This window comes from Castanea sativa, chromosome 6, assembly GCF_040712315.1.
Source record: "Castanea sativa cultivar Marrone di Chiusa Pesio chromosome 6, ASM4071231v1".
NCBI lineage: Eukaryota > Viridiplantae > Streptophyta > Magnoliopsida > Fagales > Fagaceae > Castanea > Castanea sativa.
Genome location: NC_134018.1, coordinates 38075446 through 38090993, shown reverse-complemented (window position 1 = coordinate 38090993; position 15548 = coordinate 38075446). Strand labels below are relative to the sequence as shown.

The window sequence follows — 15548 nt, the reverse complement described above, 5'->3', positions numbered from 1 at the left end:
TTTGGGCCCTAAAACTAAAGTTCTGAAACGTGGCCTGCGTATGCGAGTGCATGCGTACACATGCATGATTCATGCATACGCATGCATCAACAAAAACACTAATTTGATAACTCTAATGGCCCAACTTCAAATGACCATAACTCATTCAATATAAATCCAAATTGAAAAAAAATGTATTAAAATTTAAGCTTAGGATGTCTAATTTCCAATGAAACAAACCTCACTAAAAAATTCTTTGTGGATCAAAAGTTATGGTCAAAACAATGAGCAAAGGTCATTTTTCAACATCGTTTTCAAAGCAATTTGAACACTTTTGAGTTGTGATTACTCCCAAACTATCAAAATAACTTTAATTACCTTTTGTAGACATGTCGAGCTCATCATTGGGATAGGGGACTAAAATTTACTAACAAGTATAAAATGCGATGTCTACACCATAACCTTGGGGAGTAATGATTATCTTGTAAATCATATATATGCATCCTGCCGAATAATTGGATTTGGCCATTGGTAAATCATCAAGAGTAATGTTTATTACACACAAACTAGTCTCATTCAGTGAATCAAAAGACAAGAATTGCACAAACTAGTCCCCTGCAATTAAAATGGAATGAAAACTGAAAACCAATGAGGGACTTAAATTTTTTCTCTGGATATAGCCTTGGACAGTCTACCAACTACCTAGTGAGTTCTCAAAGAGTTAAATTTGCTTCTCTGAGAATAGCCTCGTACAGTCTACCAACTTTTAAGTTCAGGAAAAGCTTAAATTGCTTCTCTGGAAATAACCTGTGAGCACAAAAATGCAGACAGAGGATGAGTCCTATTGCTTATTTGCTTATGTGCATATCACGGACTATATAGAGCATCTTTTCTTCAAACGTGGAACGTTAAAAAACCAAATGGTGTAAATAAATTTAATAGAAGACGGACGGAAGGACAAAATTAATATCTTAAAATTTTTCAGAGATGGAATTGTACCTTTATAATTTGAGTGATGAATATTTAACTTAGAGCAAATTTCGAGAACAAAAAGTATATTTTAGCCTCGTTGTTCTTAGAGTTAAAATTCTTCCCATGCTTGTAGCTTTTCCTTTTCTACGCTGGCTCTATGTAACAACTTGGTGAGAATCTTAGGCATTGGATAAGTCTAACCAAAGGTTTTTTATTTTTTATTTAGCCAAATGGCCCAAATCAAGTTATAGGTACACAAGTACATGTGATTTGTTGGATGTGGACGGGTGTTGCATGATAAACAAATTCACACTTATTAGTTACTCCTTTATTTGATTTATGTCATGATTCTTTATGCACTATCCCCAAAATGCTTGATGTGCTAATGAGTCCTTATGCCAATTCATTCACTTTATCCTTTGTTTATACAAATCCAATTGGAATATAGAGAGTTGAAATGATGGGAGAACAATTGCAGGTACATTTTTTTTAATGAATGAATTACAAGTACTTCAAGTGCAATTTAATCTTACTCTTCCCTGACATCATCAGCAGACGGAATGAGAGATTGAATCATAAGTGAAGAAGAAATTCATTTTATTTATACATTTTGAACAAGGATGAGTCACATTTTACAAAATGCGTCATCTGTCCATGCAGTAAATGAACAGAAATATTGGTGTTTTTTGTTTTTGTTTTTTGCTTTTATTTTTGGGTTGGAGGCGTCATATGACTCCAAGTACTACTTTTGGCAACCTGCTTCTACCACCACCAATGCCTGCTGTTGTTGCTGCTGCTCTTGTTCCCCTTCTTCTGTTTCTCCTTCTTCCAATTCTGTCACTAGATGCTGTCGGCAATATCGGAGTATAACCAGAGATATAAACGCTGCAAGGGAAATCAAGTATAAATGTTAGAAAATATTTGGGTCTTTTCTATCGGATAACAACTTCATGCCAAAAAACTGTGCTATTGGTAATTCAGACATGTGACAGTGACTATGTGACATTTTTCTCGCTATTGGCAATTCTGACATCCCAACGCCAAGTTAAATTTAAGTGTTTAAAAGTCAGTTTTTGTTCCCCTTCCAATAAGTCAGGTAGGGGGGATTTGAATTTAGGTCTTCCCATAGAGAGAACTAGGTAATGTCATTAAGTTACAAGATTCTTGGCAACAAGGTTTGGTTCTTGCCCTACTCTGTATGATGTATCCGTTAGGCATCTGGATTCTGGAGTGGCAAGAAAAGTTATATCCTACGATATGTTATATAATAAAAGCCAAGTCTTAGAAGTCATGATTGCATTAAGTTGTTATTTTCATTGTAAGTGGTTTTTTACTCTCCTTACTGCACAAGAATTGTCCAAGACTGTAAAAAGAAAACCAAATAAAAATTGTTATACAGAGAGAACATGACAAGTGATTGTCTGTTTGGGTTTTTTTTTTTTCCTATTCTTTTTTAAGAGAGAGAAAAACAAGAAGACACAGTTTTGGAACTAATAAAAAAGGCTTGGAATTTGGAACTAATAAAAAAGGTTTAGAACTAAAACAATTTTGCCATGTAATGTGGGGATAATGAAATTTCAAACAGAAGCTTAATCAAATGGTCAGAAAATTACCTGTAAAAATACGGGTTTTTATAGTAGATAGATTCCAAAAGGCAGTGACAGCTGATGCAGCCACTATCTTCTTGTGAGAACAAGCACCCCATGCTTCCGACACCCACCATTTTAAACACTCAACTGCATTGGCAAATGGCACTTAGCTTTAGTGACTAAGGATATTAAAACACACTTCATACATATATTAATTAAGTACATTGGTAATGGAATTACCTTTTTGGTTTATCTGAATGGAGTAGCATGAATACAGTTTTGGGATAGTGAAGCTCATAAAAAATCCTGCTTACCCAAACAATAACCAATTACATTTTCACATCAATAACTAATATATCACACAAACGATAACCATTACCCACATGATCAACAACCAAAATACCCACTTTAAGAATCGAAAAAGAAAAGAAAAAAAGAGAGAGCATAGAAATCTTAAATTTTATCTGCTAATTGGGAGATGTGAATGAGTATTGACATACCAATTGCGCAGAGCCGCCATATTGTTATAAGGTGACCATATTCAGCTCCTAAGAGTAGGAATGGAGCAACCTATAACCAGAATTAGGCTGATTGAAGTTATGACTCAAGCTGAAGTATGTTGTCAAAATATGAATAGCAAATTCTTTGTAATTATTACTCTGAGGGTCATGGATGGCTCTCCTGAGAAAAGCTCTCTTGTCTTTGAAATTGCAAGATTTGTGGCTGGAAGTATCAACTTCCCAAGACGTAAAATGTCATCTTCTTTAAGCTTAAAGTCACGCTTCTTTTCGATATTATTATTTCTGCAATTTCATCAAATCCTAAAGCTTAGCAAAGCAGATAAACATACATTGGAACATAACATGATAAAGGAGTTTAAGTTGTAACCTCTGAGAGATCGAATTCGAGAAGAACGATGCACCCAAAAACAGAAGTCCTAGCTGGGATATTGCTGAGAAAATGCTGAAATTGTGACATTTGACAGGCCTTAGATTCTTGATACTACAGTTATATTAGGTAAGGAGAGAGAGAGAGAGAGATGGCTAAAGGAAAAGAAAGAAAGATACACACCTAAAGCTAATTTCTCTAGCAAAACAAGACGACAAGAAGCAAATAGTCCCTAAGCCAAACCAAAGGCTTGACTTTGCAGTATCTCTCCACATAATCAAATCAGTTATCATCTGCCCAAGTCGATCAAGATTGTTTCCATCCTCATCTTCTGCTTCTATTTCCACAAAATACCAACCAAAATAAGCACAAATCAATCACTAAATACACCCAAAAAAACCAAAAACATAGAAAAAATAATTAAAGAATTCAGAGAATAGTGATTTGAACATACTTGGAGATGAACTTGAGGAAGGCATTAGAGGGACCAAACACAGCTTCTCCTTCTTGGACCGCCCGCTGTGCCGTCTCTTCCTTGGCTTTCCGATCTCCTCCGCCAAGCTTGGTTCTTTCTCTTCCCGAATCTCAATCTCCGACCGCCTTCTTGACCTCCGAGAATTCCTTGGCGAGGCACAGCCCAGTAGACCCATCTGGGCCGCCCTGCTTTTGCACCTCCGGCGAGACCCGTTAGGCTCCACGGGCTCCTCGGCCATTTCAAGCCGATCTGTGAGACGGGTCTTTGATTTTCGGCGCGGAGAAGGGGAAAGAAGCAAGAGTTCGTGAATAGGAAGAGAGTTGGAGTTTCTCAGAGACAGTGTGGATGGTGATGGGGTCTTCTTGGTCGTTGGTGATAGGATGAGGTCGAGAGAGAGATGAGGAGATTCTTCTTCTCTCTCGACGTTGAAATCACATATACGAGCAAGACGAGAGGCTGATTTTAATCTAGAACGAGGCTCGGATCGATGAGAAGGCGGTGTAGATTCCATTAATGAGTTTGAATTTATGTGATCAGATTGTGAAAGATTTTCGTGAGGGGTTGGTTTTGATTAATGGTAAAGATGATTTCTTGGTTCTCTGAATGAAGAGAGAGGGATTTGTGGGTTTCGATTAATAAAGAGAGAGTATTATTTTGGGTCTTGAATGAAGAAAACGTGGTGGTTGGGAAGGTTTAATGGTTCTCTTGAAAATGGGGTTTGACGCAAAGTATACTAGCCGTTGGGGGGAGAGAGTAGGTTTTATTTTTGAAAATTTTGACGGCGGGGACAGTGGGACCGTAAGATACAACGGTAAAGAGTTATGGGGCCTTTGTTTTGTGCCGTTTGTGGTGGTGCTGGTGTTCACGTGATCATGGGCTTGGTGATGGGCTTCCCTTTTTTGGATGGTTTAGGTTCAAAGACCAAGATTGATGATTTATTTTTGGCGTATTTTCAGCCGTTCGATTTTATTTATTTATTATATATTATTCGCTAATGATAGATTATGATCAATTTGTTGTAGCTTTTTGTTTTGGTTTTCACCTCATCTTGTATATTTTTTTGGCTAGAATATAATTACTCTTTTTAAGTTTAAGTAAATAATCAATTTTTATCATTTTAGTCCTTATACTTCTTTTTAAATAAAATTTTTGGAGAAACTTTTAGTCCTTATACTTTTAACATTCATGTCCATTGTTGTCAATAAAATTATTGTTAAGTCCAGTAAAAAGTAGCATCACTTATGATAATATCATGTCTATAAATCTTACAACCTATTGCTTTTTAAAAAAAAAAATTTTAAATAACAAAAAAAGTAATGGATTGAAAGACTAACTTGACAAAGCGTGTTAAAATTTAAGGGCTAAGTAACAAAAATTAAACTATATGGACAAAAAGACAATACACCCAAACTTAAAGGGCATAATTTTCCTTTTAACCAATAATTTTATTGGTATATTTATATAATTTATTTTTATTTAAAAAATATGTCAATAAAATAAGTTCACTTAAGCAAACTCTTAATTAGTATTAAACTATCTAGATTTGGTAAAAAAAGAAAGATACAACTTAAGTGTTGTACTTAAATTTTTTTTTTAATTAAATTCATCTATGTAATTTATTGCTCATTGTAATTACATAGTTACATTCAATAAAACCATTTTGTTGATTTCAATTAGAAAACCTAACATATAAGATACAAAGAACTTATATAAGTTTTGGGAAAACGAAAAAGGCTTTGGTTTGGAACTGAAGTGGCCTGTCCAGTTGAGAATCGTCATCCTGGCTTTTCCGAGGCCCTTGAAAATGTAGGAAGAACAAGCATATAATAGTACTAAGTAGAATGTTTTTATTAGGGTCATTCAAATTTGGAAGAATCATATGGTAGTCCCAACAAGGAATGTATTTTATTAGGGCCATTCAAATTTTACTTTGAGATTTTTTTTTCCTTGCAAGATCACAATTGCTTACCCACCAATATTTTTCAAATTGTGTCCAGATATGATATTTACTTTCTCCTCTGAGACCATAAAGCAATTTCCAAAGTTCTCAATTTCCATGTAAGGGAAGCACATCAACCGAAATAGTTGTTCTCCTCTCACTAGAGTATTCACCTACTACTCTGATTCTCCTCAATTATATAGTAAAAAGATATAGCTGTTCTCAATTGACCAATAATAGTGCTCATGGCCTCACGGTTGCTGTGGTGAATTGGTACATCCTCACTCCTGACCCAAAATTAAACAGTCAATTAAAAAAAAAAATTTGTGTGTGTGTGTGTGATTCGGCCTTAAATTGATGGAGAAAGTCTATTGACATTAAAAAAAAAAAAAAATTTGACAAAAGCATGATGTTTATGAGAAGCTTCTTAGAAAAATAGGATAATGGCACATAACACCTCTCATAAAACCCTAATGTAAAATACATCCAACATTCTCTCTCATAATTTATGAAATGAGGGGTTGAAGAAAGAGTAAAGAGCGCATGCGTGCGCGCACACACACATATATATACACTGTAGGGACACAATTCAAATTCCCAAACCACGACTGGGAGGAAATGGGCTTGAAAGGCCTTTCTTCACAATGAATTTGTAGAGGATGGGTTTGTAATCTAGATTTCAAGGATGGCTTAGACAATTACAAAAAGAACGGACTTTGGGCCCAATGGAAGAAAACAAAGAATCGTTTGCAAAGAGTAAGACTGAGAATTCAGCCTCGGACTGTTTCCGAGGATAGTTTCTAATAGTATTTCTCAAGTTTGGATACAAATATTGATTATCATACACTTCTTCTTTCTCAAAAAGCCTCCCCTTCTTCGTATGCCTTCCCTTCTATTTATATTCCTCTCCTTCTCTTCAACATCTTCCACTTTATGGTTGCAATCCTGATTTTTGGATACTTGTCCCATCCATTCTTCCCTAAAGCCCGCTGGGATTAGGGACCAAGTTCCAAGCTCTATGCTCAGGTCCCATCCTTCCCTCTATCAGTCAGCGTATCAATTACAGAGCTCTTAATGCATGGGCGGTGGTAGCAGCTTTACTTTAGACATTCCACCGCTCTTTTTATAGTCTTCCACGTATACTGTGTGTCCTCGGCTTAATATTCCGAGGACAAATCTACTCCTCGGACGTTTTGGGACATTTAAATACTCCATGATCATTTGACGTCTTCGGATTTGGGTTTCTGGCCCAAAAGACTTTGTTGGGCCGCCCTTCATAAATTGCTGGGCCCAATACCCCTACATACACTATTACAAAGTTGAGGTGCAAATGGAAAATATGCTTAGATAATCCAGCCAATTCAATTCCCTCTATAGAGGTTTCTCAAAAAAAAAAAAAAAAAAAATTCAGAGAGCGTAGAAAATCATTGGCCAATCCCATGAAAACTTCTAAATGTGTGGATTAGGATTTTTGTTCTCACCTATATCTATATAATCTATTTATATATTACTAAAAGTTGAAGCATAGCATTTAATGTTGCTACGTTCACGCTGAGCCACATTAGCAGCCACATCATTATTTTCTGTTTCCAATTTTTCTTATATATTTTTAAAAACATTTTCTCATTTAAGGTAACTTAAAAACTCCATTATTTAAAAATTAAAATATTGTTTAAACATTTTTTTTATTATTAATTTTCCAAAACTCTCCCTCTCTTTTACCTTCTCATCTCCCCATTACTTTCTACCCTAATATTATTATTTCTCTGCCTTTTTATCTTCTTTTATTTTAACTCTTCTTATTCTCAACATCTTACTATAAATTTGAAAATTTCTTTTTCATTGTATGCATAGTTTTCTCACACAAAAAAGGTCACTTCTCTCTCTCTCAATTTCTTTTTCATTTTGGTTTGATTTTGATTTTTTATTTTTATTGCATCAATTCTTTAGGTTGATGAATTTTTGTGTTAATTAGAATTCTACTTTGGGTTGATGCAATTTAGTTTTGTGTTTTAAGTTGTTATATTTCATATTCTCTTTGATTAAATATTATCCTACTGCATTATACGTATAGTATATAATAATATAATGTTATTATATTACATAGAATGACTTGGATAATTTGATGTCTATTTCTATATATTTTATTTTTACTCTTTTTTTCTCTCATCTTATTTTATATAACATTTAAATCCAATCACATCCTCCATACTATTAAATTATGCAGCACAAATCAAGAAAATGACTAGACACAAACCTGCCTTCCTTTACCATACATTGGGGGAATCAAAATATTTGTGTGATAAATGGTCATATAATTTATAATTTAGATAGCACCATTTGAATGTGTCTAGGCCCATAGACTGAGCAATTTGTAGACTTAAAAGGCTATTGAGAATGAACTTTTTGAATCAAGTCTAAAAAAATTATGAACTACTATATATCATTTAGATAAAATCTTTTATCATAGATGCATTAATATTTTTTTTGCCACAAATTTAAATCACACAAATTTAATAATTTTATATTATGTGTTAGCATTGTCTCTGCTGCTTCTTCTTCTTCTCAAAAATATTATGTATCATCTTTAAAGGATGCTAACTGTGGGGAGTAAAACGACTCCGGTGGGTATATGGGCCTTTGGGCCATGCTAAGGAGGGCCGACCTGCTTCTGGGTTAAGATTTTGTTAGTACTACGGGTTGGCCCATACGCCGAGGATCCGAGGATTTATCCGAGGGATGATTTGCTCCTCGGACGGATATGGGAGAACCAGGGACTTCATTATAAAGGTTAAGGGACGACTCGGTGAAGACCAATGGTTAAAAGGGGTGAATCCTTGAATGTCCTAGAAGCACCGATATTTGAGAAATACCAAAGATAAAGGCTGCCACTTCCACATTAAAGACTCTGCACCTAACTCCTTGGCCGTATTAATGGGGAAGTGACCCCTGAACAGTGGAAAGAAAACTTCTGGTTACTATCCAGAGGCACTAAGGAGAAAAATATCTAGGGGGAAGGGGGTGAGAACAACGCGTGGAAAAAGTATCAGAAAGAGAAGTATTTAAAGGGGAACTTAGAACAATAGAGGGGGATCTTCTTTTGGGAACATAAAAAAAAGAAAGAAAAGAGAAATAATAGAAAGGGAATTCTCGGCTTACGTCCGAGGAGGTTTATTTGCAATAAGCGTTTGTTGTTAATAAGTGTTTTTAGCTTTGGAATTTTTATCAAATCCTCAATACTTCTAACTTGGGTTTCAAGCCCACACTCTAGAAATTTATATTGTTGAAGGCTCATTGGGCCTGAGCCCGTAGCTGTTCTTGGGTTCAGGTGCAATTGTGCACTTACAATTGGCGCCGTCTGTGGGAAACCTAGTCTAGAAGAGGTGGGGATAGAATGGCAGGCTTAGGTTCTCACCATGCAGAATCACAGGGATCACAACCGGAAGATCATTTCGAACGTCTTGAACGTCGAAGGGATCGTGAGGGAAGTGTCCATATAGAATACCCGGGCGCTAGCCATACTCATGGTGGGGGTAGCACCACCCACGAGGAGGGTTCTAAATCCATGCAGAAGGAAATCAATCGTTTGAAGAGAAAGTTACGCCGTGCTAAACGTAGATTTTCACCGTCCTCATCTAATCCTTCCTCAGAGGAGGACAGGGGAGGTGGCTACAGCTCAAGGTTGCGCTCCTCCACCAGTGCAACGTCCTCCGGTGAGGAGGACGACCAGCCAACTCACAGACGTAAGAAGCTTCATTCTAGGGGCTTAGGCAACGATGCTATGAGTAGGGCGTTGCACCAACTCTCCAAATCTCCGTTTACACGGAGGATTGAGAAAGGAAGGCTTCCCAGGAGGTTTACCCAGCCCACTTTTACCATCTACAATGGCCGGACTGATCCGGTGGAGCACGTGAGTCACTTTAACCAGAGGATGGCGGTGCACTCTCACAACAAGACCCTGATGTGTAAAGTTTTCCCCTCTAGCCTGGGACCTGTTGCTATGAGGTGGTTCAACGGCCTTAAATCGGGGTCTATAGGTTCGTTTAGGGAGCTTACTAGAGCATTCGCTTCGCGGTTCATTACGTGTAGTAGAGTACCTCGGCCATTGGACTCGCTGTTGTCCATGACCATAAGGGAAGGGGAGACGTTGAAAGCATACTCCGATCGTTATTGGGAGATGTTTAATGAAATAGATGGCGACTTTGATGAGGTGGCGCTTAATACCTTTAAGGTAGGCCTTCCTACTGATCACGACCTGAGAAAGTCTTTGACTAAAAAGCCCGTCCGCAGTGTACGTCGCCTCATGGACCGTATTGACGAGTACAAGAGAATGGAGGAAGACCAACAGCAAGGAAAGGGTAAGGAGAAGGTTATCCCGCAGGAGAGAAGGGATTTCAGGTCGGACAGGTACCACAATAACAAGCCGAGGAGAGATTACGTTGGGCAGTCCGGCTCGGCAGCACCTCAGGCCGTGAACACTGTGTTCCGAGAACCAGTACATCAGCTGCTGGAGAAAGTTCGTAAGGAACCCTTCTTCAAATGGCCTGGTAAGATGGCAGGAGACCCTGCGAAGAGGAATCAGAACCTTTTCTGCCAATACCATCAGGATGTGGGCCACACTACCGAGAATTTTCGGACCCTTTGGAGCCACTTGGAGCAGCTTGTCAATGAAGGAAAACTGAAGCAACACTTGTGCCAACCTAGCGGGCCGGGTAGTCAATCTGACTCAAACAATCAGAGGAATAATTCATCTCGGCCGGCTTTAGGAACAATTAATGTTATTTTTGCTGCACCTAGCAGGACCGGTTCGGCTCTTACTAGGGTGATGGCAGTTTCCCATTCTCAGGCTGAGGAGGCAGGCTGCAGGCCAAAGAGGTTGAAGGCCATTTTGCCCGTTTTGGGATTCTCCGAGGAGGATAAGGCTGGTACCATTCAACCTCATGATGATGCTCTTGTGGTCACTCTTAGGATAGGGAATTATGATGTGAAGAGGGTGATGATAGATCAAGGCAGCGGTGCAGATATTATGTACCCTAATCTATTTACAGGGTTAAGACTGAAGCTGGAGGATCTTACTCCCTATGACTCGCCACTTATAAGCTTCGAAGGGAGAGCTGTTGTGCCGAGGGGACAGATCCATTTGCCCGTTCAATCTGGATCAGAAACGGTGGAAGTGGATTTCATTGTCGTTGATGCGTACTCCCCATACATGGCCATCCTTGCCAGACCTTGGCTGCACGCTCTGGGGGTTGTCTCCTCTACCTTGCATGTTAAAGTTAAATTCCCCTCGGGGGAGTGTGTTGAGAAAATCCTTGGCAGCCAATCGGTGGCCAGGCAGTGCATATCGGCTGCAGTACTGCATCAGACAGAAGCCGAGTCTTCGGCTTTAATCACCAAAGACTTATAGCAGTTAACAGCTCTTGATTCATCTGGATTGGTGACAGGAGAGGAGACACATTGTGAGGAGTTAGAGAAGTTTCCAGTAGCCGATGACCCAGAGAGGTTCTTCCAAGTCGGCATACTTTTGCCACACCAGGAGAAGATCGAATTGTTAGAATTTCTGAAGGACAATATTGATGTTTTTGCGTGGGATCCTTACGAAGCTCCAGGCGTCGATCCAAGCTTCATTTGTCATCATTTAAATGTCAACCCAGCTATTGTTCCGAGAAGGCAGCCACCTCGGCGTTCTTCCAGAGAACATTCCGAGGCTGTGAAGGAAGAGGTGCTTAAACTCAAGAGGGCTGGGGCTATCAAAGAAGTTTTCTACCCCGAGTGGTTGGCCCATACAGTTGTTGTTAAAAAGAAGAATGGAACGTGGAGGGTATGTGTGGACTTTACTGATCTGAACAAGGCCTGTCCCAAAGATTCGTTCCCAATGCCGCGTATTGATCAACTGGTGGATGCCACTGTCGGACATCCTTGGATGAGTTTTTTGGACGCCTTCCAAGGTTACCACCAGATTCTCTTGGCATTGGAGGATCAAAAAAAGACTGCCTTCATTACTCCGACGGGGAATTATTATTATAAGGTCATGCCATTTGGTTTGAAGAATGCTGGGGCTACCTACCAAAGGATGATGACTAGAATGTTCGAACAGCAACTGGGGAAGACCGTTGAAGTATATGTGGATGATATGGTGGTTAAGAGCAAAACAATACCCTCACACGTGAGAGACCTGGCTGACACCTTTCAGGTGTTAAGAAAGTACAAGCTGCGCCTTAATGCCTTAAAATGCTCTTTCGGCGTTGGGTCTGGAAAGTTTTTGGGGTACATGATCACTCATAGAGGCATAGAGGTAAACCCAGCACAGGTTAAGGCTATTCAGGACTTGCAGCCTCCTCGGAACCCAAAAGAAATCCAGAAATTAACCGGAATGATTGCCGCCTTGAACAGATTTATATCTCGGTCAGCTGACCGATGTCGTCCTTTCTTTCAGTTGTTGAACAAGTGGAAAGGGTTTCAATGGACCGAGGACTGCGAGTTAGCTTTCCAACAGCTTAAGCGATATCTCTCTCGGCCACCCATTCTCTCTCGCCCGGAGGCACATGAGATTTTGTCTGCTTATTTGGCCGTGGCCGTCCACGTGGTCAGCCTTGTCCTCATAAGGAATGATAACAGTGTGCAAAGACCGGTATATTATGTTAGTAAGTCTTTAAATGATGCCGAGGTGCGTTATCTACCCTTGGAGAAAGCGCTTCTGGCTGTAGTTCATGCCACACGAAAGCTTCCTCATTATTTTCAGTCCCATACTGTGGTGGTTCTTACCCAATTGCCTTTCAAGGCAGTGCTACGTAGCGCCGATTACTCGGGCAGGGTAGCAAAGTGGGGGACCATCCTGGGGGATTTTGACGTTAAATACAAGCCTCGCACCTCTGTGAAGGGTCAGGTTCTCGCTGACTTAGTGGCAGAGTTTACCGAACCATTGCTGGAAGAAACTCTGAAAGAGGCGCGTGCTGATGAGGAATCAGTTGGTGTGATCACAGCTACAATTTCTCCGACTTGGAAAGTGTATGTAGACGGGGCAACTAATCAAAAAGGGTCAGGTGTTGGGCTCGTCTTGATGTCCCCTGAGGGAATTGTCTTCGAAAAATCTATGAGATTGGCATTCTTGGCTACTAATAATGAAGCTGAGTATGAAGCAGTCTTATTGGGCATGAAAATGGTACGCAAGATGGGTGGCAAGGAAATCCATGTGTTCTCGGACTCTCAGTTGGTGGTAGGCCAGGTCACGGGGACCATGGAGGCTAGAGATCCACGGATGCAGGAATATTTGGCCCAGGTCAAGCGTCAGCAAACTGAATTTGACTCCTTCGTCTTAGCTCACATCTCTCGAAGCAGAAATACCCATGCAGACTCCTTAGCCACGCTGGCAACGTCTTCGGCTCAAGGCGTGCCCAGGGTTATCCTCGTCGAGGATTTGCTAGAACCCATTCTTACCGTTGTCAACGCGCCTCGCATTCATCTGATAAGGCCTGGGCCTAGTTGGATAGACTCAGTCGTGTCTTTTCTTAAGAATGACATCCTTCCCGAGGACAAATCTAAAGCTGATAAGATACGTCGAAAGGCACCACGCTTCTGGTTGTCCGAGGATCAGAAATTGTATAAACCCTCCTTTTTAGGACCGTACTTGTAATGTGTGCACCCTGACTTAACGGAAGGGCTTCTGGAAGAACTGCATGAAGGGATTTGTGGCAGCCACACTAGGGGAAGATCCTTAGCCCACAGAGCTTTGACTCAGGGTTATTGGTGGCCCAATATGCAAAGGGAGGCTCAAGACTACGCCAGGAAATGTGATCAATGCCAGAGGTTCGCCCCTAACATTCATCAACCTGGAGGAGTTCTTAACCCCCTTTCCAGTCCTTGGCCCTTCGCACAGTGGGGATTGGACATAATTGGGCCATTTCCGAGGGCAGCAGGTAACAAAAGATGGCTGCTTGTAGGAACGGATTACTTTACTAAATGGGTCAAGGCGGAGCCTTTGGAAAACATTAGAGACGTTGATTCCAAGAAGTTTGTGTGGAAGAACATCGCCACTAGATTTGGAATACCACATACACTTATATTAGACAATGGTGTTCAATTTGACAGCAAAGCTTTTAGGAAGTATTGCGGTGATATGGGCATCATAAACAGATATTCCACCCCAGCTTATCCTCAGGGAAATGGACAAGCCGAGGCCGTTAACAAGGTCAAAGTCAGTGGGCTGAAGAAAAGGTTAGACGACGTGAAAGGCAGATGGGTGGAGGAACTCCCACATGTCCTGTGGATGTATCGGACCACATCGCGTAGGTCCACTAGAGAAACACCATTCTCTATGACTTATGGAGCCGAGACGGTGATACCCTTAGAATTTGGCTTTCCCACCCTGAAGACGAGTTCTTTTAACCCCCAGAGCAACGATGTACTCTTGGAGAAAGATCTTGACTTACTTGAAGAACGACGTGAGGCAGCCATGGTCTAGATGGCTTATTATCAACAAAAACTTAAACAGGGATATGATGCCCACGTGAAGCTAAGGCCACTAGCGCCTGGGGATCTCGTATTAAGAAAGGTTGTGGGCACTTCAAGGAACCCAGCTTGGGGTAAGCTCGGACCAAACTTGGAAGGCCCCTATCGAATTGTTTCAGTAGCAGGTATAGGGTCGTATCGGCTAGCTGATCTAGATGAAAGAATTGTACCACGCCCATGGAATGTAAATAACCTGCGAATGTATTATTATTAATAAAGTGTGTTTTTGTTTGTAATCAGTTCAAAGTTGTGAATACCGCAGGAGTTTCCAACTACTATCCATAAGAATCAAACAGAAACTTGGTTAAGTGTAGTCCTCGGACCACAAACCTTGTGGAAATTGATATCTTTTCATTTGTTAAACAGAACCTTAGTTATGCCGGGTCCTCGGACCTCCTACTTTGGAAAAATTAACATGTGAAGTTACTACTCTTAAGAATCAAACAGAAACTTGGTTAAGTGTAGTCCTCGGACCACAAACCTTGTGAAAATTGATATCTTTTCATTTGTTAAACAGAACCTTAGTTATGCCGGGTCCTCGGACCTCCTACTTTGGAAAAATTAACATTTGAAGTTACTACTCTTAAGAATCAAACAGAAACTTGGTTAAGTGTAGTCCTCGGACCACAAACCTTGTGGAAATTGATATCTTTTCATTTGTTAAACAGAACCTTAGTTATGCCGGGTTCTCGGACCTCCTACTTTGGAAAAATTAACATTTGAAGTTACTACTCTTAAGAATCAATTAGAAACTTGGTTAAGTGTAGTCCTCGGACCACAAACCTTGTGAAAATTGATATCTTTTCATTTGTTAAACAGAACCTTAGTTATGCCGGGTCCTTGGACCTCCTACTTTGGGAAAATTAACATTTGAAGTTACTACTCTTAAGAATCAAACAGAAACTTGGTTAAGTGTAGTCCTCGGATCACAAATCTTGTGAAAATTGATATCTTTTCATTTGTTAAACAGAACCTTAGTTATGCCGGGTCCTCGGACCTTCTACTTTGGAAAAATTAACATTTGAAGTTACTACTCTTAAGAATCAATCAGAAACTTGGTTAAGTATAGTCCTCGGACCACAAACCTTGTGAAAATTGATATCTTTTCATTTGTTAAACAGAACCTTAGTTATGCCGGGTCCTCGGACCTCCTACTTTGGGAAAATTAACATTTGAAGTTACTACTCTTAAGAATCAA

The 15548-nt window shown here is 39.8% G+C and overlaps 1 protein-coding gene across 1 annotated transcript; it reads right to left on the bottom strand.

The window, feature by feature from the left end:
• Nucleotides 1–1409: 1409 nt before the first annotated feature.
• Nucleotides 1410–4635, bottom strand: LOC142638699 (reticulon-like protein B17). The gene is made up of 8 exons (XM_075812762.1): nucleotides 3883–4635; nucleotides 3612–3765; nucleotides 3429–3503; nucleotides 3199–3343; nucleotides 3041–3110; nucleotides 2781–2846; nucleotides 2565–2687; nucleotides 1410–1836 (listed from the first exon to the last, which is right to left on the bottom strand). The coding sequence occupies exons 1-8, from the start codon at nucleotides 4412–4414 to the stop codon at nucleotides 1694–1696; spliced, it is 1308 nt and encodes a 435-aa protein (XP_075668877.1). The 5' UTR covers nucleotides 4415–4635; the 3' UTR covers nucleotides 1410–1693.
• Between the last annotated feature and the right edge of the window lie 10913 nt (nucleotides 4636–15548).

Coding starts and splice junctions, on each gene's coding strand:
- LOC142638699 (XM_075812762.1), bottom strand. CDS start 4,414: ATGGAATCTACACCGCCTTCTCATCGATCCGAGCCTCGTTCTAGATTA. Junction 3,344..3,428: donor TCGAATTCGATCTCTCAGAG/GTTACAACTTAA, acceptor ATGAAATTGCAG/AAATAATAATATCGAAAAGA. Junction 1,837..2,564: donor AAAAACCCGTATTTTTACAG/GTAATTTTCTGA, acceptor TTTCCCTTGCAG/CGTTTATATCTCTGGTTATA.